The 26,687-nt window shown below is 39.2% G+C and overlaps 1 protein-coding gene across 1 annotated transcript in view; it reads right to left on the reverse strand.

Moving 5' to 3' along the window:
- Positions 1–6,602: 6,602 nt before the first annotated feature.
- LOC126278341 (uncharacterized) overlaps positions 6,603–26,687 on the reverse strand; it is a 138,102-nt gene continuing 118,017 nt past the window's right edge. Inside the window, exons 9-11 of the mRNA XM_049978378.1 lie at positions 20,271–20,507; positions 11,108–11,223; positions 6,603–6,878 (exon numbers count right to left, since the gene is read on the reverse strand). Of these exons, the coding sequence (XP_049834335.1) occupies positions 6,802–6,878; positions 11,108–11,223; positions 20,271–20,507 (430 nt within the window). The 3' untranslated portion in view covers positions 6,603–6,801. The remainder of the gene's footprint in view (positions 6,879–11,107; positions 11,224–20,270; positions 20,508–26,687) is intronic.

Below are 26,687 nucleotides of genomic sequence, written 5' to 3' on the forward strand. Positions count from 1 at the left end.
CAGAAAAGACAGTGATTCATAGTTTTGTACAGTGCTGTCTCAGAATCCACAGCTTGGGTAGAAAACTTAAGAAATAAAGATAAATTTATAGACTTTTTAAATTACACAAAATGATCAACTAATTCGCAATCTGCAGCTTCCTTGAGTAGACATGAAATGATGGATGAACACACTGGTAATCAATTTGTCAAAATACAAGCATGTGTACTCCAAGATTCTGGATAAAATTGTAATACAACTGGAAACAAGATTTTCACAATGTGAAACTGCTCTTCCTTAAATTAGGCGATACTACCCAGTTTGCCAACTATGGTCAGAGTTTCCCTGTAGAATCATCGAGTTAACTCTTTTACAAGTAACAAAGCTGAAATGCCCACTTTAACAGTTTTTTTTTTTTTTTTTTTTTTTTTTTTTTGTAAATAACACTATTATTATCATTAGCAGTAGTGATAGTATAGTGGTAATGGCTGTCACCATTGACATCGTTGTCTTGGCAGTGGTCATTGTAGTTGTAGTAGTAGTAGTAGTAGTAGTAGTAGTAGTAGTAGTTTTTGTTGTTGTTGTTGTTGTTGTTGTTGTCGTCGTCATTACAAAAGCTAGGTACGTGTACATTAAAGGGAAGAAAATGGGATTTTCTACATTGTTCCTTGGTTTCACCAGAATTTAGAGCCACAATTTGCCACTGCATTCCTATCTGGATCATCAGTACAATAAATCATCTATAAACATGGTTTCAGCCCAATGTATTACCCCTAACCTTACCAAAAACCCATCATATGATCCAGTTCAGTTCAAAATAGTCAAAATTCTAAGAAATTCAAAGAAATTAAAACGTTATAAAAATCAGGGCCTAGAAGAACTGCCTTCTGTCAGATTCCTAGAATTATAGTGGTATAAACATGTTGAGCATCTAATAAGCAAATTATGTGACTTTATATTTGCAGTGTGAATATTAGCTAGTGCCCCTGGCAGACAAGAAAAATCATGTATCATAAGTATTTCCAATCTATTGTAAGCTTTGATATTATTTTTTTGGGGAAGCTCATGTAAGACATCACATATACTGAAAACTGCAAAAAAGAATCATCAGAAACAGGCTGCACATCCAAAAGAATCATGTTGCCCATTATTTAAAAATCTATGTTCAACAATTTTCACCTTATGTATTTATATAATTTTTTACACAGGAATTTAGAAGTATTCAAGGAAACTTAATTTGCTCATTCATGTTGTTGTTGTTGTTGTGGTCTTCAGACCTGAGACTAGTTTGGTGCAGCTCTCCATGCTACTCCATCCAGTGCAAGCTTCTTCATCTTCCAGTACCTACTGCAACCTACATCCTTCTGAATCTGCTTAGTGTATTCATCTCTTGGTCTCCCTCTACCATTTTTACCCTCCACGCTGCCCTCCAATACTAAATTGGTGATCCCTCTATGTCTCAGAATATGTCCTACCAACTGATCCCATTTTCTAGTCAAGTTGTGCCACAAGCTCCTCTTCTCCCCAATTCTATTCAATACCTTCTCATTAGTTATGTGATCTATCCATCTAATCTTCAGCATTCTTATGTAACACCACATTTCGAAAGCTTCTATTCTCTTCTTGTCTAAACTATTTATCATCCACGTTTCACTTCCATGCATGGCTACACTCCATACAAATACTTTCAGAAACGACTTCCTGACATTTAAATCAATACTCGATGTTAACAAATTTTTCTTCTTGAGAAACGCTTTCCTTCCCATTGCCAGTCTACATTTTATATCCTCTCTACTTCGACCATCATCAGTTATTTTGCTCCCCAAATAGCAAAACTCCTTTACTACTTTAAGCGTCTCATTTCCTAATCTAATTCCCGTAGCATTACCCGACTTAATTCGGCTACATTCCATTATCCTCGTTTTGCTTTTGTTGATGTTCATCTTATACCCTACTTTCAAGACACTGTCCATTCCGTTCAACTGCTCTTCCACATCCTTTGCAGTCTCTGACAGAATTCCAAGTTTGGATTTCTTCTCCGTGGATTTTAATACCTACTCCGAACTTTTCTTTTGTTTCCTTCACTGCTTGCTCAATATACGGATTGAATAACATTGGGGAGAGGCTGCAACCCTGTCTTACTCCCTTCCCAACCACTGCTTCCCTTTCATGTCCCTCGACTCTTATAACTGCCATCTGGTTTCTGTACAAATTGTAAATAGCCTTTCGCTCCCCGTATACCCCTGCCGCCTTCAGAATTTGAAAGAGAGTATTCCAGTCAACATTGTCTTTCTCTAAGTCTACAAATGCTAGAAATGTAGGTTTGCCTTTCCTTAATCTATTTTCTAAGATAAGTCGTAGGGTCAGTATTGCCTCAAGTGTTCCAATATTTCTGCGGAATCCAAATTGATCTTCCCCGTGGTCGGCTTCTACCAGTTTTTCCATTCGTCTGTAAAGAATTCGCATTAGTATTTTTCAGCTGTGACTTATTAAACTGATAGTTCGGTAATTTTAACTAATTAATGGAAAATCTCATATAAAGATGTGAAACAATTACTAACAAAGAGATAGAGGGGCTGGCCAGTACTTACCTCAGCTCAGTACAGCCGTTAGAAACACAAAAAACAACCGAAAATTTAAGTTCATAGCTTTCGGAATAAATGTTCCTTCATCAGGGAGGAGAGAGGGGAAAGAAAGGGAAGAAGGGAAAGTGAATTTAGTTACTCACAACCCAGGTTATGAAGCAACAGGGAAAGGAAAACAGGGAAGGTAGCAAGGATGGAGGCATGGTTGTCAGAGGGAAGCCAAAGATATTCTACTGCAGGTACTGTGCCAGCTTCAAACCAAAGAGGATGCATACAGAAGTAAAGAGGTGTATAGTATAAAGATGTAGGGTGAAAAGATGTGTGAATGGCTAAAGAGGAAAGGGAAATAGGAGAAGACTGAAAAGTAAATGGGAGTGAGGTTGTTTAACGTAGGTTCAGTCCAGGGGGATGACGGGATGAAAGGATGTGCTGGAGTGAAAGTTCCCATCTCCGCAGTTCAGAGGGACTGGTGTTAGGTGGGAGAAGCCAAATGGCACATATGGTGTAGCAGGTTCCTAGGTTGGTGGAAGGAGGAATTGCACCCAGAGATGGGAACTTTTAAGGTAATTACCCCTAAAGGACTTACCTTAAAAGTTCCCATCTCTGGGTGCAATTCCTCCTTCCACCAATCTCTCCTGGACTTCCAGAACCTTCAATCCTTAGCCCTTACCCAACTTGTCCTGAATCTCTACACTACTTCATGAAACCACCACTCCTAACAGCTATGTCTCTTCAAAGTCCTCCACCTCTCAAACCCTTGCTTGGAGAACACACTCAGGAACATCATCCTAGAAGCCAGCCGCAAACTTGAGTCCCATGCCACACACCACCTGAAAAAACTATCCACAGTGCTAGTGCAACACCTAAGAAGTGGGGTCCCTCTCCCTGTCCCTCACAAACACCAACCACAACAGAACCGTCAACAAACCCTCCCTCATAGCCAACAAACCTAGCCTAGCCACCCTACTCAATCTCCCCATCCCAGCACATACCCCACACAGACCAAATCTCAACTATAACCACAGTCAAATGCCACATATCACCAACCCCAATTCAGTTCTAAACCTCTCATCCAGATCCCTCTCTCCTCCAGAGACATCTGTTCTATCTAAAGGCTTAACCTTTAGCCCCACACCTAAATTCAACCACACTGCCCTGGTTAAAGATCTCCTCTCATTCACCCAGAACCTCAACTGGAAATATCACTTTACTACCCAAACACAGACCCCAAATACTAGACCCAGTGTTGAACCTTGTCTAGAAATGTTCCGACCGCCTTCTCAAAGGGATCCTCCTCCTCTCCCCCAAAACCATCCCTTGCAGACATTTCAGGAATTCCTCACATCCAGTGTTGCCTCCCAGTCCTTCTTGAAGAACATCCCGACAAGCCCCAACATCACCACAGCTGAATCCTGTGCCATTAAGCAGCTGAAAACAGACTGCTCTATTGTAATCCTTCCGGCGGATAAAGGCTCCACAACTGTGGTACTTCACCGTGTGGAGTATGTGGCAGAATGACTGCGTCAACTCTCCGACACCTCAACCTACAAAGCTGTTACCCAGGATCCCATTCCCTCAATCCAGACTGAGCTGCAGAAAATCCTAAAAATCCAAGGTCCCTCACAAGGCCTCACAATGGCTTCCATAGACTTACTCACTCCACCTGAGCCACGTACCCCTACCTTCTACCTATTACCCAAAATCCACAAAGAGAACCATCCTGGCCGTCCCATTGTAGCAGGCTTCAAAGCCCCAACAGAACGTAACTCAGCTCTGGTAGACCAACACCTCCAACCTATCACCCGCAGACTCCCATCCTACATCAAGGACACAAACCACTTCCTAGAACGCCTCAAATCCATTCCCACTCCTCTCCCACCTGAAACCTTTCTTGTCACCTTTGATGCTACATCCCTTTACACAAACATCCCACACACCCATGGTCTCTCTGCCCTTGAGCACTACCTCTCCCAACCCCCACCTGAAGATCTTCTAAAAACCTCGTTCCTTATCACACTTACCAACTTCATCCTCACCCATAATTACTTCACTTTTGAAGGCCAGACCTACAAACAAATAAGGGGAACTGCCATGGGAACCAGGATGGCTCCGTCCTATGCCAACCTCTTCATAGGCCGCATGGAGGCGGCTTTCCTGAAGACCCAACAGCTGCTTCCCTTGGCCTGGTATAGGTTTATAGATGACATCTTTGTGGTCTGGACTCATGGTGAAGAAACACTCCTTAATTTCCTCCATAACCTCAACTCCTTTTCGAATCTGAATTTCACCTGATCCTTCTCCAAAACCCAAGCCACCTTCCTGGATGTTGACCATCTTGTTGAAGCTCACATCCACACCTCTGTCCATGTCAAACCCACCAACAAACAACAGTACCTTCACTTTGATAGCTGCCATCCATTCCACATCAAACGCTCCCTTCCCTACAGCCTAGGTATTCGTGGCAAATGTATCTGCTCCAGTGACGAATCCCTCAACAATTACACCAATAACCTGACCAGTGCTTTCCTCTCCCTCAACTATCCTGCAGACCTTGTCCACAAACAGATCTCCCGAGCAATACATTCCTCCCCGTCCAACAACAATATTCCTACCCTCAGACCACACAGAAGCATCTCCCTTGTCACCCAATACTATCCTGGCCTCGAATACATCAATAAATTACTCCGCCAGGGATATGAATTTCTCAAGTCAACCCCTGAAATGAGATCATCCCTTGACAAAATTCTCCCCACACCACCCAGAGTTGCCTTTTGTCGTCCCCCTAACCTCCGTAACATCCTTGTTAAACCCTACAATATTCCCGGACTACCTTCTCTACCCAGCGGTTCCTACCCCTGTAACCGACCTCGCTGCAAAACCTGCCCTATGCATCCCCCCACAACCACCTACTCCAGCCCCGCTACAGGTAAAACATGCACAATTCAAGGCAGGGCCACATGTGAAACTACACATGTCATTTATCAGCTGACATGCCTGCACTGCACAGCCTTTTACATTGGTATGACAACAACTAAACTGGCTGAGCGCATGAATGGACACAGACGAACTGTCCGCCTAGTAGATGTCCAATACCCAGTAGCGGAGCATGCCCTCCAGTATAATTCTAGGGACCTAGGAACCCGCTACACCGTATGTGCCATTTGGCTTCTCCCACCTAACACCAGTCCCTCTGAACTGCAGAGATGGGAACTTGCACTCCAGCACATCCTTTCATCCCGCCATCCCCCTGGACTGAACCTACGTTAAACAACCTCACTCCCATTTACTTTTCAGTCTTCTCCTATTTCCCTTTCCTCTTTAGCCATTCACACATCTTTTCACCCTACATCTTTATACTATACACCTCTTTACTTCTGTATGCATCCTCTTTGGTTTGAAGCTGGCACAGTACCTACAGTAGAATATCTTTGGCTTCCCTCTGACAACCATGTCTCCATCCTTGCTACCTTCCCTGTTTTCCTTTCCCTGTTGCTTCATAACCTGAGTTGTGAGTAACTAAATCCACTTTCCCTTCTTCCCTTTCTTTCCCCTCTCTCCTCCCTGATGAAGGAACATTTATTCCGAAAGCTAGGAACTTAAATTTTCGGTTGTTTATTGTGTTTCTAATGGCTGTACTGAGCTGAGGTAAGTACTGGCCAGCCCCTCTATCTCTTTGTTAGTAATTAGTCCGGTAATTTTCACATCTGTCAACACCTGCTTTCTTTGGGATTGGAATTATTATATTCTTCTTGAAGTCTGAGGGTATTTCACATGTCTCATACACATAATATGAGAAATATTGATAATTTTTTGCTCCCTGTCATACGTGCAACTACATTTTGAGACTCCTAGTAAACAGGAATGAAAATTTACAGCAAACTAAAGCCAAGAACATTCAGAGTATGAAGCTGAACTTAGCGGAAAAAAGTTACGCCATTCCTCCAATGATCTTGTAACTCAGTTGAAGATTTCATAAAGGATGAACTGATTATTTGGTGGGATGTAATTTATCAACTTAAAATTAATTACACTATCAGGTCTCGTTAACTATAGTTTTATATCACTTAAATTATACTACTAATTTTTTTGACCTGTCTCCTAAGCTCTAATCAAATGTTTATAGCATATGTATGTTAGGAGATTACTAAATCACAATTCATTTCTTTTTCAGTTTTAACAGACTTCTCGTTTTGTAACACTGTATGTACAAAATTACTGGCGCACAACAAAACTGACTTTAAAATACTTTGTCACTGATGCGAAGAAGTTCATAACAGTTGTATGATTCACAGTCACTTGAAAGGTCCAAGGTATCTGGAACAGAAGATTGTTTAGAGATTACAAAGAGTCAAATAACAATCAGTTTCATTTTAGATTTAGGATATATTCAATGTACAGCCCACAAAGTCTAACTAAAATTAGAATCTATGAAGATTAAGTGATGCTAAATTTACTATAACCATTCACTTTTTTATATTAATATTCTGTGACATCACAGCAAAATGAAGAGCTCTTACTTCAATAGAGTAAGAATGAATTACTGTAGGCCATTGATTGAATTCTTGCACAGAGTAAATTATGTAACTATTATTAAGTCGATGTTTCTGACCACTTCAATGGGAAGTAGTAAAACCTTTTAACCTCCCCATTAAAATGAGCAGAAACATTGTTCTAATTCTGATTGGATAAAAATGAGGGAGTCACTTGGTCTGTCTTTTTGAAAGACCACTACCAACATTCAGCAGATATTTAGATAGCTGGGTGAAGCCTACTTTACCCTATTCAAAAATCTGTGAATGATGATTTGAAACCACCTAATAATGTTTACAGAGTTTAGTTAATCTGTAAAACGAATAGTTACGGCATCTATATCCTGTTGCTGTCTTCATTCATTATGAAAAGGAATACAACTACACATGTTGGAGACCAGGATTAAATCTGTTTATCTCACATCTGAGAGATAATACTATATTTTCTCCAATCTTACCATCATGAACTACTTTAAGAACGACTTCTCCAAATACATAACCCTTTTAGTCCAACGACTTTGTTCAGATCATAAATGTAAATGCGGACTTTTCTGTTTAGCATATGTTACCCAATGCTTGATTATTAGTCATCTCTGCCACAGTCACCTAATTCTGAACACCTTCCATGCACTGAAGGGTTGAAAAAAATCTTAACTATGATACGTCAATACCTTTAAAAAGTGCATTTTTAGACCAAGAGTGGAATGCACTTTGTGTGTATTTACTGCATTTTGTGCTTGCTTTAAAAACCACAGTGACTGTGTGGCATAGGGTTATTAATCACTCATTAAGTGGTACGATTGACTGCCTTTCAGTATGCTGATGTAAACAGAGATTTAGTGAGACAGAACTCATTGGCGTGTGATGCCCATTCCAAATATGGTGCTGCTGTGTAAGTTTGTTGGGTCACTATGTCATACTCCAATCTGTTGATTAATTTTGTTTGTTCCAGTACACCACTTGCAGAAACACTTTCTTCGGCATATTTATATAATAATAGATCAGCATTAAAGTCTCAAGTTGATAACTTTAATAGTTTCTGAGGAACATAAATTTACTTAAGACTCTAAATTTTCAGTCTTTCAGGAAACTAGCTTCCTGGTACACTAGTGTAACACTGCACAATGATCCTATAAGTGTTGTAGCTAAACATTATTTTGTCCAACAGTGCTAAAATAGCTTCCAGCAACACAAGTAAGATTATATTGCAGATATTTCAGAATGTCTATTTTTATTTAAAATTCTTTTTATTTAATAGTGTACAGCTTTTATGCTATCTGAATATACAGTGGAACAAATGAAGAGTATAGATGATGAGATGTATGTAACAAATTACAGTCTGGTAGTGGATCACTTACATTGTATGAATTTTGTAAACCAATCAGTATTTGTATTGAGGAAATCAACAACCCTCATTGTCCACAGTCTGTCTCCCATCAATCACAAAACGAACATAGTACCATGTTCTAGAGACAGTACCAATTAATTGTACAGGTCTCAGGCTTTTGTTTTCACAGAGGAAATCTGCACCTCATATTGCTCTGAACATTTTCTTTACATATTCAATCACGTATTTAGGTAAAGAACAGGGGACCTATAAAATGGACATGACCATTAATATCAGATATAAACTATGCTCACAGCCCGCACCAACTGGATTCTTCCCATTGACATCCATTTTTCTGAACTGCACAAGTGGAAACACTCTCTGCAACATACCCTTTGTTACCGGAACTCCCTGGCCACTAGTCCCTGTCCTCCACCTGCTTACACACATCCCTGTTCCCACTTGTCCTATACACACACCTATTCCACAAGTGCACCTGCAGAGTTCTTACCCCACACCACCCCTTACATTTCTTTCACACCCACACCACCCAACTCAGCTAAATTGCTGCACACCTCAGACTCTGTCAGAGTCAGGCTTTAGTGCCTGGTGACAAAAGTGTCTGTCTGTCTGTCTGTCTGTCTGTCCCTCTCTCATATTCTAGCATTCTTTTTCATTGAGCCTATCTGTGAGTCAATGTCACCTCTATGTGATGAGTAGCAATCTGTTCTTTCTATTTTGTAGTTATTCCATCCTGAAACAGATACATGCATGATGAACAATACAGAGAAGAAGATAACATGAACTTCTGACATGTGGTACTGCAGAAAAATAGTGAAGATTAAATGGCTAGATTGGATCGATAATGAAAAACTGAATTGAAGGAGAAAAGAAATTTACAGCACAATTTTACAAAAAGAAGGGATCACTTAATGGGACATACTCTGATGCATCAAGGAATAGTTACTTTGGTAACAAGAGAAGCAAGAGCAGTAAACTTTTTAGAGAGAAACCACACCTTGAATACAGAAAGCAAATTCAGATGGGTGTAGGGGCTGTAGGAAAACTGTGACAAATAGTTTTTAACAGTGAAGATTAGTATGGAGATATGCATCAAACAGTCTTCAGACTGATGACTGCACACCACCACCAACTCTCCCCTACAGTGCATAGACCATACAATGTCTCACAGAACGTACATACCGGTCATGAAATAAACAAATAAAATATGGCCAGCATTGTAGAAAACCCTCATCGTAACTACCTTTCTGTTTATAATGAAGTGGAAATTCCTCGGTGGACAAATATGTTGTTGTTGTTGTTGTTGTTGTGGTCCAGTCCTGAGACTGGTTTGATGCAGCTCTCCATGCTACTCTATCCTGTGCAAGCTTCTTCATCTCCCAGTACCTACTGCAACCAACATCCTTCTGAATCTGCTTAGTGTATTCATCTCTTGGTCTCCCTCTACCATTTTTACCCTCCACACTGCCCTCCAATAATAAATTGGTGATCCCATGATGCCTCCGAACATGTCCTACCAACCGATCCCTCCTTCTGGTCAAGCTGTGCCACAAACTTCTCTTCTCCATAATCCTATTCAATACTTCCTCATTAGTTATGTGATCTACCCATCTAATCTTCAGCATTCTTCTGTAGCACCACATTTCAAAAGCTTCTATTCTCTTCTTGTCTAAACTATTTATCGTCCATGTTTGACTTCCATACATGGCTACACTCCATACAATTACTTTCATAAACGACTTCCTGACACTTAAATCTATACTCAATGTTAACAAATGTCTCTTCTTCAGAAACGCTTTCCTTCCCATTGCCAGTCTACATTTTATATCTCATCTACTGCGACCATCATCAGTTATTTTGCTCCCCAAATAGCAAAACTCCTTTACTACTTTAAGTGTCTTATTTCCTAATCTAATACCGTCAGCATCACCAGACTTGATTCGACTACATTCCATTATCCTTGTTTTGCTTATGTTGATGGATAAAATGTGTAAACCAAGGGAAAAATAACCATTTTCCTAAAGAGGACTGGTATACAGCACACGGGACCAAGTAACAAAAAAACAGTTAACACTTAACTTTTGAGCTCTTGCTCTTATTATCTAGTATGAGTACACACATTCATGAACAGCGCGCGCGCGCGCGTGCGTGTGCGTGTGTGTGCGTGTGTGTGTGTGTGTGTGTGTGTGTGTGTACGGGGGGGGGGGGGGGGGGGGGGGGGGCAAAAGCTAGTGTTAATTGCCTTCTATTACACATTTCTGTCTACCAATCTTATGTGGGTAAGTAATTACCTTTCCCTTATTTTATATGTTTTACCCTTCTATTTTTAATTCATGCAGAGTTCAACTAATTCATGTTTATGGTTAATTTTCCTCAAAGCTCTTTCGTCACCACCTGTTTCAAAACCTCATAGCACCATGAACTGCTTGAAATAATACCTATTTACTCACATAGTTCCACATGTAGTGAGCAGGTAATGGAATGTTTAGGAATCGAGAGCCATATTTAGTTTTCATCAGTCCAGTAAATTTGTTTCCTACTCCTTTGTTTTACATGCACTCTTTTGCTCCCCGCAAATTAATATGCAACACTACAGATGAAACTGTCAAGAATTTAGCTAATTAACACATTAATTCAACTATAAGAACACAGTTTAGACAACTTACCTTCTTTGTAGCAAACCTTCTCTGGAAATATTGGTGATTTAGTGAAAACAAACATAGATTTCACTTTTAAACATTTGTTTTCTGAAGTCAAACTTAATCCAAAGTGCAGAAATTCACTGAAACCAATTAACATTCCATGTATAAAGAATAGAAATGGTATTAATATGGTACTGTTTACAACATGAAATTAAGATTATAATAGTGTGACATTAGCGTGTAATGTGTGTTATGAATAGCTAACTAATTCATGTGCAGTAAGCATTATTTACATGTAACAAAGGTTTCAGTAAAATTCACCAATTATTTAAACAGTACAATTAGGGCGTGCATATTATTTCATAAAGTTCAAAAAGTTACGCACAGTGTAAAACGTTAACACATTTATAATCTGTGTAATATTTCCATTTTCATACAATGACTTATACTTAACAAATGGTTAGAGCACTCTGGCAGCAAAACAGCTTGTATACAAAGAGATACAGATGATGTTGGTGTTCGAAGTTTTGATGCAAAGGAAAATCACATACTATCAACTAAATAACACCTACATTTACACTCTGCAAACCACTAAAGAGCATGGCAGGGACTGTATCCCACCGTACCAGTTATTATGGTTTATTCCCGTTCCATTCACATATGGTGCATGGGAGGAATGATTGCTGGAATACCTCTGTGCCTGCAGCAATTATTCTAATCTTGTCCTTACAATCCCTGTGTGAGCAATATGTAGGGGGCTGTAGCACATTTGTAGAATCATTTAAAATCTGTTCTTAAAGCTTTGTTAGTAGAATTTTTTGGGATAATTTATGTCTCTCTCCAAGAGGATGCCAGTTCAGCTTCCTCAGCATCTCTGTAACACTTTCCCATGTATCAAACCTGTAACCATTCATGCTGCCCTTCTCCGTATAAGTTCAATATTCCCTTGGTACAAGTCCCACACACTTGGGCAGTATTCTAGAACTGCTTGCATTAATGTGTGTAAGCAGTCTCCTTTGTAGACTGATTGCATTTCCCCAGTATATAACCAATAAACCAAAATCTACCACCTGCTTGATCCACAACTGAGCTTATGTGATTATTCCATTTGATATCCCTACAAAGTGCTGCACCCAGGTATTTGTGAGAGTTGGCCGATTCCATCTGCGAGTCACTGATGTTATACCAACAATGTAGGAAAGTATTTACCATAAAGAAGGCACGTATAAAGTTGGCCAAATCCAGTATCTTGGGCCTGGCATCCCGATTTGTGATGCTGGAGTTGGTGGTCGCGTGTGCATGAGGTGCGCTTGCCTCTCTCTCTCTCTCTCTCTCTCTCTCTCTCTCTCTCTCTCTCTCTCTCTGACAAAGGCTGTGGCCGAAAGCTTTATGTGAGTGTGTCAATTGTGCCTTCAACTTGACGTGTCTTCTTTATGGCAAGTAGCAATCTTGTCTTTTCCTACATTGTTGATATTCCTACCTGGAGTTCCATTGATATTATATATGTTCTGCTATGGTAGTCACTGAAGGCTTCACTCATTGCTCTTCTGACACCAAAATGTGTTTCATTCAGCATCTCTATCCATAGTCCAATGCTTTGTTTTACACTCGTTCTGTAATAGTTTGTTCCATTAGAAATTTCTTTACAGTAAGTGTATAGCATAGAGGTTCACTCCCATCATTAACTGTTCTACTGGGTATATATCTAACCAGTGCATGGTCAACTATTCTTTAGAGCCATAGCTCTACTACATGCTCTTGCGATATGCTGAAATTTTTAAGTTCCTCATTTAGATTTAACACTACAGATTTTTTTATCTAGTTTTCTGAACACACATGCCACTCTGCTCATTTTAGTTGTTCTTTGTACTTTGTTAATCGTTGTTGCCACAACCATGTCACAGTCACTGATACCAATTTCGATGTGAACACCCTCAAAGAGGTCAGGTCTATTTGTTGCCATTAGATCCAATGTATTTCCATCATGAGTGGTGTTCCTAACTGTCTGTTTTAGGTCATTTCCAGAGAAGGCATTTAGTAAAGTTTCACAGGATGTCTTATCACACCCACCACCACCAAAACTGTAATTGTCCCCATTAATTGTTGGATGATTAAAGTTTCCATGATTGATTACAGTATAATTGGGGAACGTACATACAACTGAACTGACTGTTTTCTCTTACATTTTCAGTTACATCAGGAGATGACACAAGCATCCAATTACCATTTTATTTAAACCCCTGATACTGAGTCTGGCCCAGTCTCACTTGCTGTTTCAATTTCTGTCTCCGTTGATTTGAGTTTCTTGTCTACTGCGACAAGTATACCACCTCCACTTACCATTAGCCTATCCTTTCAATATAAATTAAATTTTCTCCAAAAATCTCTCTGCTATCAATTTCAGGTTTCAATCACTTTTCTGTACCTATTGTTATGTGATCTTCAATGCTTTTCAGGAGCTCTTTGAATTCCGGCACTCTGTTGCGAATGATTCGACAGTTGACCACTTGGATTTTAATACTCTCACCTGTGCGAGGCATTTCTTCTGATATTACGATACTTCTGGGTTTCTTACAACTATCGTTATCTGGATTGGTTGGAGTCACTTAACCTTTTAAAAACCTTTGTGTCCACCCTCCCTGCACACATTCAGCTACCTGGTAACAGCCTCTTATGTTTAGTGTTTAGTGTACACCTGACCCATTTAGGGGGACCCTACAGTTCTCAACCCTATGGTGTAAATCCAGGAAGTCACAGCCTAACTTGTCATAGAATCTTCTAAGTATCTGGTTCAGTCCTTCCACTCAACTCAGAACCAAGAGGCCACAATCAGTTCTGCGGACAATGCTTAAAACTGTTAGCCTCATTGAAACTGCTGTGCAGCTTCTTGCACCTTGCTCCCTTAGTGGATGAGTAATGGCAGCTGCTGTACTTTCTACAGAGGAGACAGGATCCACAGGACAGGATAGTACTTGAGGTACCTTTGGTACTGGTACTACAGGCATGACTCTCGGGAGCTCTTATAACACACTGACTCGCAGCAGCTCCAAATGGTTTGACAGTAGTCACAGTACTTTCCAGTTGCTTACGAATGTAACCAACTCATCCTGTGTTCGAGAACAGCATTCACAGTGAAGCTGCATTTTGGTTGGTGCAATGTATCACAGCACAGTGAACAAATAATTTTAGACTAAGCCAGCAGATTATCTTTTGGTCTGTCAAGCTAAGAAAGTACTAATTCCCTGTCAGAACTGAAACAAATACACAAAATGAAATTTCTAATACGGCAACAGAAATACATGTGGTAATTTTGAAATTAATTATAGTCGCTAACGAACTTGAAAACAGATTAATTTATAATAAATTTAGATAATGTAGGTTCTTCTTCAAGGAAACACCAGATGTACCCCAATATGTTAGCTACAAAATAATCTACAGTTACTAAATCACAAACACTGATTAAAAACAAATTATATTATGCACAGGACAATGGTAACTACCAAAAACTCTCAAAAATGCATGCTTATTTACATTAACAAACAGTGAAATTCAGGGTGATTTATTCTTTTGCAGTAACTGTGAATCACAATACTGGCTTGCTATGAAATAAGTTATCCAAAAGACTAGTATTGGTAACTTATGAAAATGAATGAGGGTCGTTCAATAAGTAATGCTCCACATTTTTTTTTTTTTTTTTTTTTTTTTTTAAATAAAAGCCGTTAACATACATAGACAAACATCCTTGTTGGTGCTTCACATTTGATGGATGTTCTGTGCGGTGGTGAAGTTTTGAACCATTCTGGCAAGTGGTACAGCTGTAGTACACCATCAAAATGATGTCTACATAGAACTCACATGACAAGCAGCGTGCTGTTATTGAATTATTGTGTGCAGAAAAAGAAACTGTGGTGAACATCCATAAACATTTGTTATAGGAGTTGATAGGAGTAAAGTTGGGTGATGGGTAAAGAAAGTTACAGCCTCAGAAAACGCAGAAACAGAGCTCCGTGATCAGCCAAGCTCAAGACATCATGTCGCAGCCACTGCTCCAGACATGCTGAATCATACGGACACCATTATTTGTGCCGACCGGAGCTTCAGAACTCAACAATTGGCTCTACAGTTGTCAGTCAGCACTGGAACTGCGCCTGCAATAATCAGGACTCTCAGATACTCAATGAGGTGCTCACGATGAGTTCCATAAATGCTCACAGCGGACACAAGATTCAAGGGAATACCATTACATCTGAATTGTTGGAGCGTTTTGAGGCCAATGGAGAGGAGTTTGTCACGGATCGTTATGAGGGACGAAAGCTGGGTGCACCACTTTGCACTGGAAACAAAAAGACAGTCCATGGAGTAGCATCATCCTCATTCGCCACAAAAGAAGATACTCAAGACAACCCTCTCTGCCGAAAAAGTCACGGTGACACTCTTCATTTTTGTGCATGTGATGCCAAGAGGGTCTACCACCAATTCAGAGGAATACATGAAGACTGAATAAACTCAAGAACCATTTTCGACGTGTTCAATCAGACAACAATCCAGCAGAAATCTTGCTCCAACATGATAATGCACGCCCATACAAGTCTGAGAACCCGAGAATACATTGCCAAATTGGGTCAGACATCAATGCCTCATCCACCCTACAGTCCAGACCTGGCACCCTCTGACTACTTCTTTGGGCTGCTTAAAGAACACACTTCGAAGATGACAAGAGTGTCGGTCATAGAGTGAAAACATGGCTATGCCAACAGAACAAGAGCTTTTACCAGCAACGAAGACATGCTCTTCCACAAAGTTGGCGTACAGCCATAGAATGTGATGGAAACTATGTAGAAAATAGGACATGGACAAGACATCTTGATGTATATTGTCACCAAGTTCTGACTCTCATCATAAATATGTTCTGAGAAAAAAAAAAGTGGGGTATTAGTTATTGAACGACCCTTGTATTTTTGTAAGTGTCTCAAAATTCTAAAAAGAGTAATCTATTTCTCATATAATTACACAATGAAATTACAGAATGGTGGTTTTGAACAGGGGTAGACTTACAGTTCACAAAATTTTAAGAGAGTACAAATAAGTTTAAGCCTGCAATGGACATTAACAGCACAAGTTTATCAGGGCACTAGAAAATGTTTGAAATTTTACAATACAAACAGGCATGGATACAATCAATGCAAGATTATGTAGAAGAAATGCAAACAGTAAATATCCAAATCTAGAATTTCAAACCAGGGTACAAATCTTGCACACATGGTTTCACACAAATGAAAATTTTTAAGTCAGCTTTTACATATAAATAAATATACAAATTGCACGGGTTTTTCAATTAGCTGTTTCTGTGCCAACTTCTACACTTGTGTCCCAAAGAAGAACACTGCAACACATATTGGTCAGAATTGAGAAATGTGCAGTACCAACATAGTAAGTTTTTCTTCATGTTGCAGCTAACAGTGCAACTTCTCTGAATAGGCACTTTGTTTAAGACCTCATCAACGTTAACGAGCCAGGGCGAGAACCGATATGAGGTGGCATGATGGGAAATGCAGGTGTTAACAAACCTACTCTTTGCGAAAACTTTGGTGACACTTGGCATCCTGAAAAACTGACAAATAAGCAAGGGACTAAGAAGTTAGTTAGTGACTCACTTTACAACATTAATTCATACATTCATCCTGTAGTCTATATTTCATAAAAAAGATAACTTTCAGGAATGTAGAGTGGAAGTAGTTGACCATACACAGCAGGAAGTCATCCTGACTATCACGAAACTGAAAGCTGCTGCGAATGGTTGTGTTGGCACAGCTATTGGGAGCCTCATACCCACCAAGACAACAAAGGTACTGCAAATACAATCTTCTCCTATTTGTCTCCTATCCAAGAAATACAGAACCTTTCACTATTCAACAGCCTAACCGTAAGTGGGAGTGTCAGTGGCAGACCAAGGGGCTCTGTATAATGGAGGCAGCAACCAGGAAGAACTCAGGGTACTACAGCCATATCCTCTTAACAAGTCTAAGTTATAATCTCTCACTGAAACAAACTGAGCCAGTTTTTTATAGCAGATGACTTCAACCTGTGACGTGAAAGTTTGGTGGTTTGTTGCACAGCTGGAGGAGGAGATGGGGACGCTACCATGACACTGAGAAATTTCGCAACCGCAGTGCTAAATTTGAGGTTGAATGTCTGCTTGACCATGCCCTTAATGGAGCGAGATGTAGCAAGAGCAGTACTGTTGGTGCCAGTTGGTAAAATGCAGGGTTTCCAGCTAGCCAACAACTTGTGAGCAACCGGGTAAGACACTTTTTCCTTCACCTTGATCTCCCGGACAACCCACTCATCGAGATACTTGGAACAATCTCAGGAGGCGGCAGCATGTTTGCCGTTGCAGTTGATACAGCGGGGGGGGAGGAGGCGGACAATCGTCCTAATGAGCAGCATTATCACAGGTTACACATTTGGCTGGGTGTCGACAGGGCTCTCTAGTGTGGTCGTAATGATGACAATGGTAGCAGAACATTGGGTTCGGAATGTACGGTTGTACTGTGATAACTTCATAGCCTGCTTTGATCTTTGAAGCACAACTCCACAAAAAGCGAGAAAGAGTGCGTGTGGACAATAAGGATGCATGTACCTTTCTCATCATCCGATGTACTGCAATGACACCCTGATCAGGAGGTACATTTGGATTTCTACCTCAGTCAGACCATCGAGTAGCGTAGCGTAAATAAGAACACAGGAAGAATTCAGCGAACGATGGGCCACGACATGAACAGGATAGCCGTGGAGGAGCTAAGCTGCAAGTAGTTGTGCTTGAGAATCAGTCGTCTCCAAAAGCGAAGTACCACTTCGTAAATGAGACCAGGATTTCACAGGGCCAGCGATTCCATCAACACCTTTCTGAATAATAAACTGACTTACTGTAGCAAAGGACTGACAGTCTTCAGTATTTGAATCCACGAGGAACAGTGATGGAGCTGGGTGTGTCTGAATCTTTAGTCTAATTTCCGTGTACGTTTGTTAGATGGTGACAGAACAAGATGATTGGCTCATTGTGATAAAATCCCCCATGACTGCCAGTGTCTGCAATGGAGTGCTCCTTCCAACTGGGAGAATATTGTTAAGCGTGTTGGGATCTATACCAAGTAGGACTAACAAGGGACACAATGTTTACAAAGGGCAGTACGAATGGTAACAGGTTTCTTTTCATTCACTTGAGAGAAATGCAGGCAGATGCTTCAAGACAGTCAACTATAATGTGAAAGCCTGCTTACAAAGGTTTGAGAATGAGTATTAAGTAAAGAATCAAGGAGTACGCTATCACCCCTGTATATATTTCTCCTGTAAGGACTACGAAGTCACAATTAGACTAGTATCAGTGGCACAGCAATACTGAAAATAGTCACTATTTCCATGCTCCACATGAGAACGGAACAAGGTGAAACCTTAATCTGTAGGACAATGCTCAATATCTTTTGCCATGCATTATACTATGCGTTGCAGAGTATGGAGTGCAAGCAATTTTAACCAACACTATATTTTGCTGAAATTAATCGTTATATAACTGCTTTAGGGTTAAGAAGCTCGACAACGACCAGGAGAGCAGCATACTGACCACATGCCCCTCTGTACCGCATCCAGTGACAGATGATGGCACACTGGTCGGTCAGGCACAATTGGCCTGTCTAAAGCCAGAACATGGAACTATCTACCTATATAACTGCTTTGTATGTAGAGGTAGAAGTTAAAAACAGCAGCTGAAGAACATAGAGAACCAGCAGTGGCTTTCTGAATACAAGTTACTTTTCCCCTAAGGCACCTTTAATGCAAAAGTAATTACCAGAATTACCATTGTGAGCAGATACAAACTAATCATTTGTTCCAAAATATCCTTAACAGCCCTTAAGTAGCTACAATTTTCCATTAAAATACAACTTGCGTCAATCCACTCTCTTGAAAGAACTCATCCATGAGCTTCATCGATCATCATCCAATGACTGAATGATTGAATGTAAAAAGGATATATGCTCTTCACAGTCTCTACCATTTCTCACTACTCTGCAGCAGTTTTGATAGATGCTCATTGTGATGGCACTTTGCCTACACTGCTTGTTTAAATTTTACAGTTCAATGAAAAATTACATTTATGTGATTTTTATGGTTCCTTATTTCACTGAAAAGGGACTGATTTATGATATGCATTGTATGACAAACAGATGTTCACACTTTGTGATCATTACATAGTAAACTAAATATCAGATTAATAGCTATATTTCAGTGAAAGATGTTTACTGTACATCATTTAATAACTGGCACTACAGCAGTTAATGAAATTAATTATTTTGCTTATGCTCCACAAGTATATGTGTAATAGAAATGTGTGTGTATACGTATGGATGGATATGTGTGCGCATGCATACCTGTCCTTTTATCCCCCTAAGGTAAGTCTTTCCGCCCCCAGGATTGGAATGACTCTTTACCCTCTCCCTTAAAACCCACATCCTTTTGTCTTTCCCTCTCCTTCCCTCTTTCCTGACGAAGCAACCTTAGGTTGCGAAAGCTCGAATTTTGTGTGTGTGTGTGTGTGTGTGTGTGTGTGTGTGTGTGTGTGTGTATCAGCATACCAACGCATTCGGTTGGTAAGTTACATCATCCTTGTTTTTAAATAATGTAATTAGAAATATTTGGCCTGTAAAATAGCTTGTAACTGCTAACTATGAAATATTAACTAAAACTCTCAACTTAGGGTCTGAGTGACCTACTCCTCCTTTTTAAACTTTTACAACCAATCCCTCTTTCCTCTCAGAAAAAGGAACATGCAAGGTATTTCTAGGTTTAAGTTTTTCTCCTGTCACTGTTAGTAAATCTGCCTGTTGAAAGTAAGTACTGACTAGCATTTCTACCTTGTTATTTTAACTACTGCATCACATGCAGCAATTAGTATTTTTGAGCAGTTAGTAGTAGCAACAGTAGTAGATAGATATGTTTCACATCAATACAAAGTATTTATATGAAATGTGACCTAGGTGTAAATTAAAATAATAGAAAGCATGAAGCACTGCTTAAATCACAGGCAGCAATTTGTGACTAAATGCATTGTATTTTAAATACTTGATCAATAACTGTAAAATAAGTACACAGTAAATATAGAAAGCTAACATTATTTATGACAGCAAAATACCTGTTCAGACTCTGCAGAACTAGTGCCATATCAACAGTAGTGTGCATTTTTATTGTTGGTTTAATTAACAAGTCTTCCAAACTGTGAACAGCAGAGTCACAGAAAACTACTGCATCTACTGCTAATGTTGATAAATAGTCTCTGTCAAGTAACAGCCACCTCTCAGCAGCTACCAGAAGTTCAAGTGCAGCATGCCTCTTTGCCAGCCAAGTCATACAGTTATCAACATCTGATATCCTGAAAACAATGACTTACTAAGTTGAAATCAAACAATGGAAAATCTAGGATGGAATGTAACAGTATTATGGAAAGGAAAGTCGCTGCTCACCATATAGCAGAGATGCAACTCAGCATCTCCGCCGTATGGTGAGTAGCAGTTTACGTTTTCATAATATTCTTACTAAGTTGAAAACATCATAAACTTTGGATAGTCCCTTAGAGGAAGCTTTTAGTTGAATGATACACATTTTTAAAAGGGAAACTACAATGTACAAAAAATGTAATTTCACAGAATTATCAACCATACTGCTATCTTTGTTGCTCGAATGGTGAAAGGTAGATATTTCTTTTAAGGTACAATTCAAAAGTTTTTATAAATTGTGGTTTTTACAAAATAACTACAAAATATCAATTTTTGTTTCATTTTGAAAATCAGGTATCAGAGCAACACAGTTGCATATATTTTTCTGGGAGTGGATAATACCCACACCAATCAGAGCGACTTCTTTTGCCAATGGTTAATGACCACAAGAAGATACTGCCATTTTGTTCAAATTCCCTATAACCATTATTATTGTAATTGTAAAAGCAAAAAGATGGACGATTTAAACTTTTGTACTGTTTAGGTGCCATTTGTATCTCATTTTGAAAGGATACAATTTATCATGAATCGCAAAAGCAAGTAGGTGTAACCGAAAATTTACGAGGGGCGTTCAATAAGTAATGCTCACTTTTTTTTTCTTAAAGCATGTTGGTTTTAATCAGGATTCCAAGTACACCATATTATTCCCTACTCATTTGCTACATAACTATTTTTCAACATAATCTCACCTCAATGCAACAGCTTTACGCCACCTTACTGGGAGGGCCTGTATACCTGCGGGGTACCACTCTACTGGTCGACATTGAAGACAACATTGTGCTGAATCAATAACCTCTCCATTGTCCACGTACTGCTTCCCGCAGAAGTGTATCCTTCATTGGGCCAAACGGAGAGAAGTTTCTCTTTATGGACTTCTGTTAGGTGGTGAGGAACTCAGTGGGCACACACCTTTGAGCACCCCAAATGGTTGAAGAAAGTGTGTGACACTACCAACAGACAACCAGTTGAGTAATGAGATGTCTGGTTGTGATCCATCAATCTCCTGAACGAGAATGTCTGCACATCTAACATTGCAGGAGTCACAGCTGTGTGCAGCTGGCCCGCACGTGGGAGATCGGACGGGTTTGTGCGACCTTGTTGCAATGACTGCCACCCCACCGAATGACTCACCACACTTTTGTTCACAGCCAGGTCTTCGTAGATATTCTGCAAGTGCCTATGAATATCTGCAATGCTCTGGCTTTCCATCAAAAGAAACTGAATAACAGCCCTCTGCTCAGAACGTACCTCCATTACAGACTCCATTTTGAAAGTCATATACAGTCAGACCATCTATTGGAATTTCGTGGAACTATAGGGGCTGAAGGGAGACTATTCAACAATGTCCCACAACAAAATCTGCACTTACTTAACAAAATTTAATCAAGAAAATAAAGATGTGTTTTATTACGTGTTTAACATCCCTCATATTACTGCATAAAAGGGAAAACAAGTACTTTATTTGAGAAACAATGATAAATTACACTTTAAGTAAAACTTATTTTGCTGAATTCCCAACTTTTGTGTGAAATGCTTAAAAATGCAAAATACTGAAGCTATGATATTAAAGATACAAGATACACAAAGCAAAAAATTACCTATTGTAGATGGTTGTCACAATATTATGGCAATATCTGCAGCTTAAAATATTTACACAGTTTCAAATTTAATGAACACTATTAAAAAAAATAAAAGATAAGTGTTAAATACATCACTGACTACAGATGAAGTTGAACAATATTTCAGGTAGTATGTATAAAGGACTGTCAAATGAAAACAAGAGATAGAAAAACATAAGTAAACTGTTTATTATTTCAAAAGTAATAACCATAAATGTTAAAACATTTATACCAGTGTGAAGAGATGGTAATGCCTTCACAGAAAAATGTTCGTGACTGCCAAAGGAACCATGATTGTATGCAAGCATGCGTCTCTTTGCCTGAAGCAATCAGCAGCCACGAAGTCTCATAGGGAAGCCCTTGCACATCCTCCATGCGGTCCCAATCCTTCCTCACGTGATTTCCATATACAATCGTGGTTCTGTAGGCAACTGCAAACATTTTCCATGAAGGCACTGACCATCTTCTCTCACAGTGGGATGAAGGTATTAACTTTTTCCACTAGTCATTTTCATTTGACTGTCTCTTACATAAATTAAATTGCTGGTGGAATGCAATAGCCATTTAAAAAATAAAAATAATTATTTAAAAAAAAATCAGCAGATATCTCACACAGCTGCAAAATTTTCTGGATGCTACTAATAAAAATTTCCAACAAGAGTTAGCAAACAGTGACATCATATTTATATACAGCTTTTTAACTAAAAATATGAATAAGAAATATGACATTCACAGTATGCCAACATGCAGTTATGTAACATGAGGTGTATTATGGCAGGAAGCAATAAAGTAAAACTGCATATCTACAGAATAACTTGAGACATTCCATAGTTATGAGAAAGATGTTTCCAATATTTAAAATTAGTACAAGAACACTGTATCACAGATATCATAAATACAAAAGTTCACCTGAGACACTGATAGTTTTGGAACCATAAAGTTCATCAACGAAGGATCTGGAAACTTAAGTTTATTACTGTATTTGATATGTTCTTAGTTACATAGTGCCTCTTGCTCAGCATAGTGCTGTTTACGCACCCTTGCTTCAGTCTAAACAGTTTCTCAATTTCTCTTTCCTGAGAAACAAGCTTAACTACCTTTTAGAAACATTTTTTATTTGTATGACTGACTGGAGCACCGAACACAACATCTTTCAGATAACCCCAGCCAGAACTCACACGGATAATGATCAGGTGATCCAGATGGCTAGCTGTACGGATATGGCGGCTGATAATTCTAGGATTTAGGAAATGCCTCTGCAGCAGACACTTCACTGACAGTGGGATCATTTTTATGCAAGATTATGCTCCTCCCCACAGTGCACTAACAAATCCATGCTGTTTAACGGTTGGAATGACTTTAGTGAGCAAAGGACACTCTTAGCATTTACCAGAGGTGGTACAACGTAATGGGACTCTCAGAACTTCTCCCCTTGAAAAAATATGGCCCGATGATAGACAATGCCATCAACTCGCACCCTCGACCACACAGTCACCTAATAGAATGAAGTGATACTAGTTGATGTGTGTGCGAATTTTCTGTGGCCCGCATTCTGCAGTTCTTCATATTGACACGTCCTTTAAATGTGAATGGGCTCCATTTTTCCACAGAAGGTTCCATGGCCGTTCATTGGCCACTTCCATGGAAGCAAGAAATTTCAGAGCTAATGTGTCTTGCTGGCACATCAGCAAGAACCAACTCCTGAACACAGGAATGCAGGACATTTCATAGGATTTTATGCACCATGCTCACAGGCATGTCCAACATTTGGGCAATTCCTCTTACACTGCATGTTTGCACACCACTGCTCAACTACTCCTGCAATGCTGTGCCCACATCCTTGAGTGATGTGAGATAAACTGTTTTCCTGCCTCTGTCACATGCACTTCAAAAGAACCTGCCTGTTTGAGTTTTGTAATAATTTTCTCCAAACCCTAACCAGACATTGTACCAATGCCTTTTTTCATATCCTCGAGTGTCCAGAACTTCTCAATAGCTACAGGTGAACACTCACTGCTCCTGTAAAAGAAATTCACCAGCAGTGTGCAGTACTTCATAGAGACACTCGCATTGGGCATCTCTGACAAACTGAGGAACAGCAGGGTGTATACACCGACAAGGGAAAAAAAATTCCTGATTTTTCCCAGATTCCCCAGTTAAAAATACATTTTATACTAGGTGAAAATACACTTTTCCTGTGTTAAGTGACAGTATACTTTTCCTCATAACAGTAAAACTTATCAACCCTCTAAATGGTTAAGGTTTTACACACTGCCAAATATTTCCCAGCCCTTTAGAAAACCAAGGTCTTTAGTGTGCAGCAAGAAGTATGCTGCATATATCCATTACGAAAGTATAAATTTGAATTCCACCGACCACCACATGTTACTTTCCGAAGCATTGAAATCAGGATTATGGCGCACTTTTGTAAGCCACTCATAGTTCATGTCATGTGATCTCGCCAGCAGACGACAGCGGATATTCAGTGCATAGGACACGTGATGTAGTCAGGAAATGGCAATATCATGTTAAGTAGCGCGTATACACAAATTGGAAAAGTTTACTGTTTAAATTATATACATATTGTTGCTACAAGAACAGAAAAGCTTTCACATATACTTTTTGTGCATGTTTCACTTTAATATACATCACACAAATGTGCCAGTAAAATTTTTTAATAACGACATAAATGTGTGATGATCTGGGCTCAAAATTTTTCTAAATGGACGTCCTCAAAGAGTTGATTTTTAAATGAGAGTCAAATGTTCTGTGATTTAAGGAATTCATTGTACATTCTCACACATAGTTCAGCTTGCACAAAATGAAATTTACTTTGCAAGTAATACTTTTCAAACAACCATTCAGAATATTTTCCTGTGACCTATTAGAAATAGGTATGTTTCCGCAGTTGCCAGATACCGTCAGATAACAGGCGTCACCACTCTTGTGCAGCTATGATGACCCCAAGAAGTCCCTATGTTCATACAATGTACATTCGTATGTCAAGATTCGGATTTAGATTTTCTTGGAGTACCAGTACTGTATTATATCATGTTGGGTTCTTTATTATGGCAAAACTCCACATGTGCTATAAGATGAAAAGATGTAATTTTGAAATGCAGCGAACACTTTAAACTATCCAGTAGCGTGGAATTTTTTGTTTCCAATAAATTGACTGCTTCGGCACACGAGATTAATAAAAGCCAAATTTCTTTTGTAAACCGACAAAAATAACTTCATTGTTCGGCAAGGCGATTAATGCTGGACTATCAAAGGTGGAAATAAAATAAAATCTGAAACTAACAACATATTTTAGCCTTCTGTAATTACGTGAATGTATTTTAATTCACTTGATAGCTCCCAGCCACAGAAATCTGTTTTGTTTTAATTTGATGAGAGAGCAATAAACGAAGAGGAAACAGCAAACTCACTAAACGTAAACACAGGTCACATGGAAACTACTCACCTCTCCACTACAACAGATTGATCTGTGCATCAGCACTAGATGATGGTGTGCCCGCCCCCCCCCCCCCCCCCCCCCATCCTCCCAAACATTTGAGATAGGACGCAAAAAATTTTAAAAATCAACTTTTCAAAAAATGTTCATTTTGTAGCGCACATCTTTCTGAACAGTGATACATAAAGAGTATATGTTCGAGAAAATGTAAGACATGTTATTTGGTCTTAAGTGTGCCAAAGTGCAGTGAAATGCCTCTTCATGCAGCATTCATCTGTCGCATGTCATTGTATATCATTTTGTGAAATTCAAACGTGTAATATTTTGTAATAGATGCCATCAAACTATACTCAGGACAATGGAAATTAAAATGTCCTGTGGTGCCTCCCCTTCTCCCAATCAGCCAGTTTGACATCCAGCCTGTCTTATTTTTTTATTTTTTAAAAATTAAAAACCACTCGCAAATCAATTAATATTGGATGGGATTATTTGTACCCGGAGAACAAGAAATCTTCAGAAAATTTGCACTCCTTATTGCCTATTAGCTAATAACTTGCTTTTTTTGGGTAACAAAATTAAATATAGGATACATGAAACCAAAAAAGACAAGTGACAAGCACAACAGTACACATTTCTTCAATCCTTAAGTCCTAGCATTTTTTCTCTCTAACCTTGCTGCAGTTTTACATGGAGTAGTTTCCTTTCTGCGAAAGAATCTATTATCTCTTCAAACTTCTTCAAATGTTTTGCTACATAAAAAAATGAAATGTCATCATCTAAGACAGAAAAAAGTTGTTATTACAAGCAGTACCCATGACTGGTGTAATTTCTCGATCTGATTACATGTATTTTGTCACGGTCTGCAAGAGAAAACTAAATAGGCCTGTCTAATATTGTAGCAATTTTAACACACACCAAATAAACGTGACTGTTTTGGCACAAACGGTCACTTTTTTAACACGACAGAATATAATTCACGA

Source organism: Schistocerca gregaria, chromosome 6 (assembly GCF_023897955.1).
Source record: "Schistocerca gregaria isolate iqSchGreg1 chromosome 6, iqSchGreg1.2, whole genome shotgun sequence".
Taxonomy (NCBI): domain Eukaryota; kingdom Metazoa; phylum Arthropoda; class Insecta; order Orthoptera; family Acrididae; genus Schistocerca; species Schistocerca gregaria.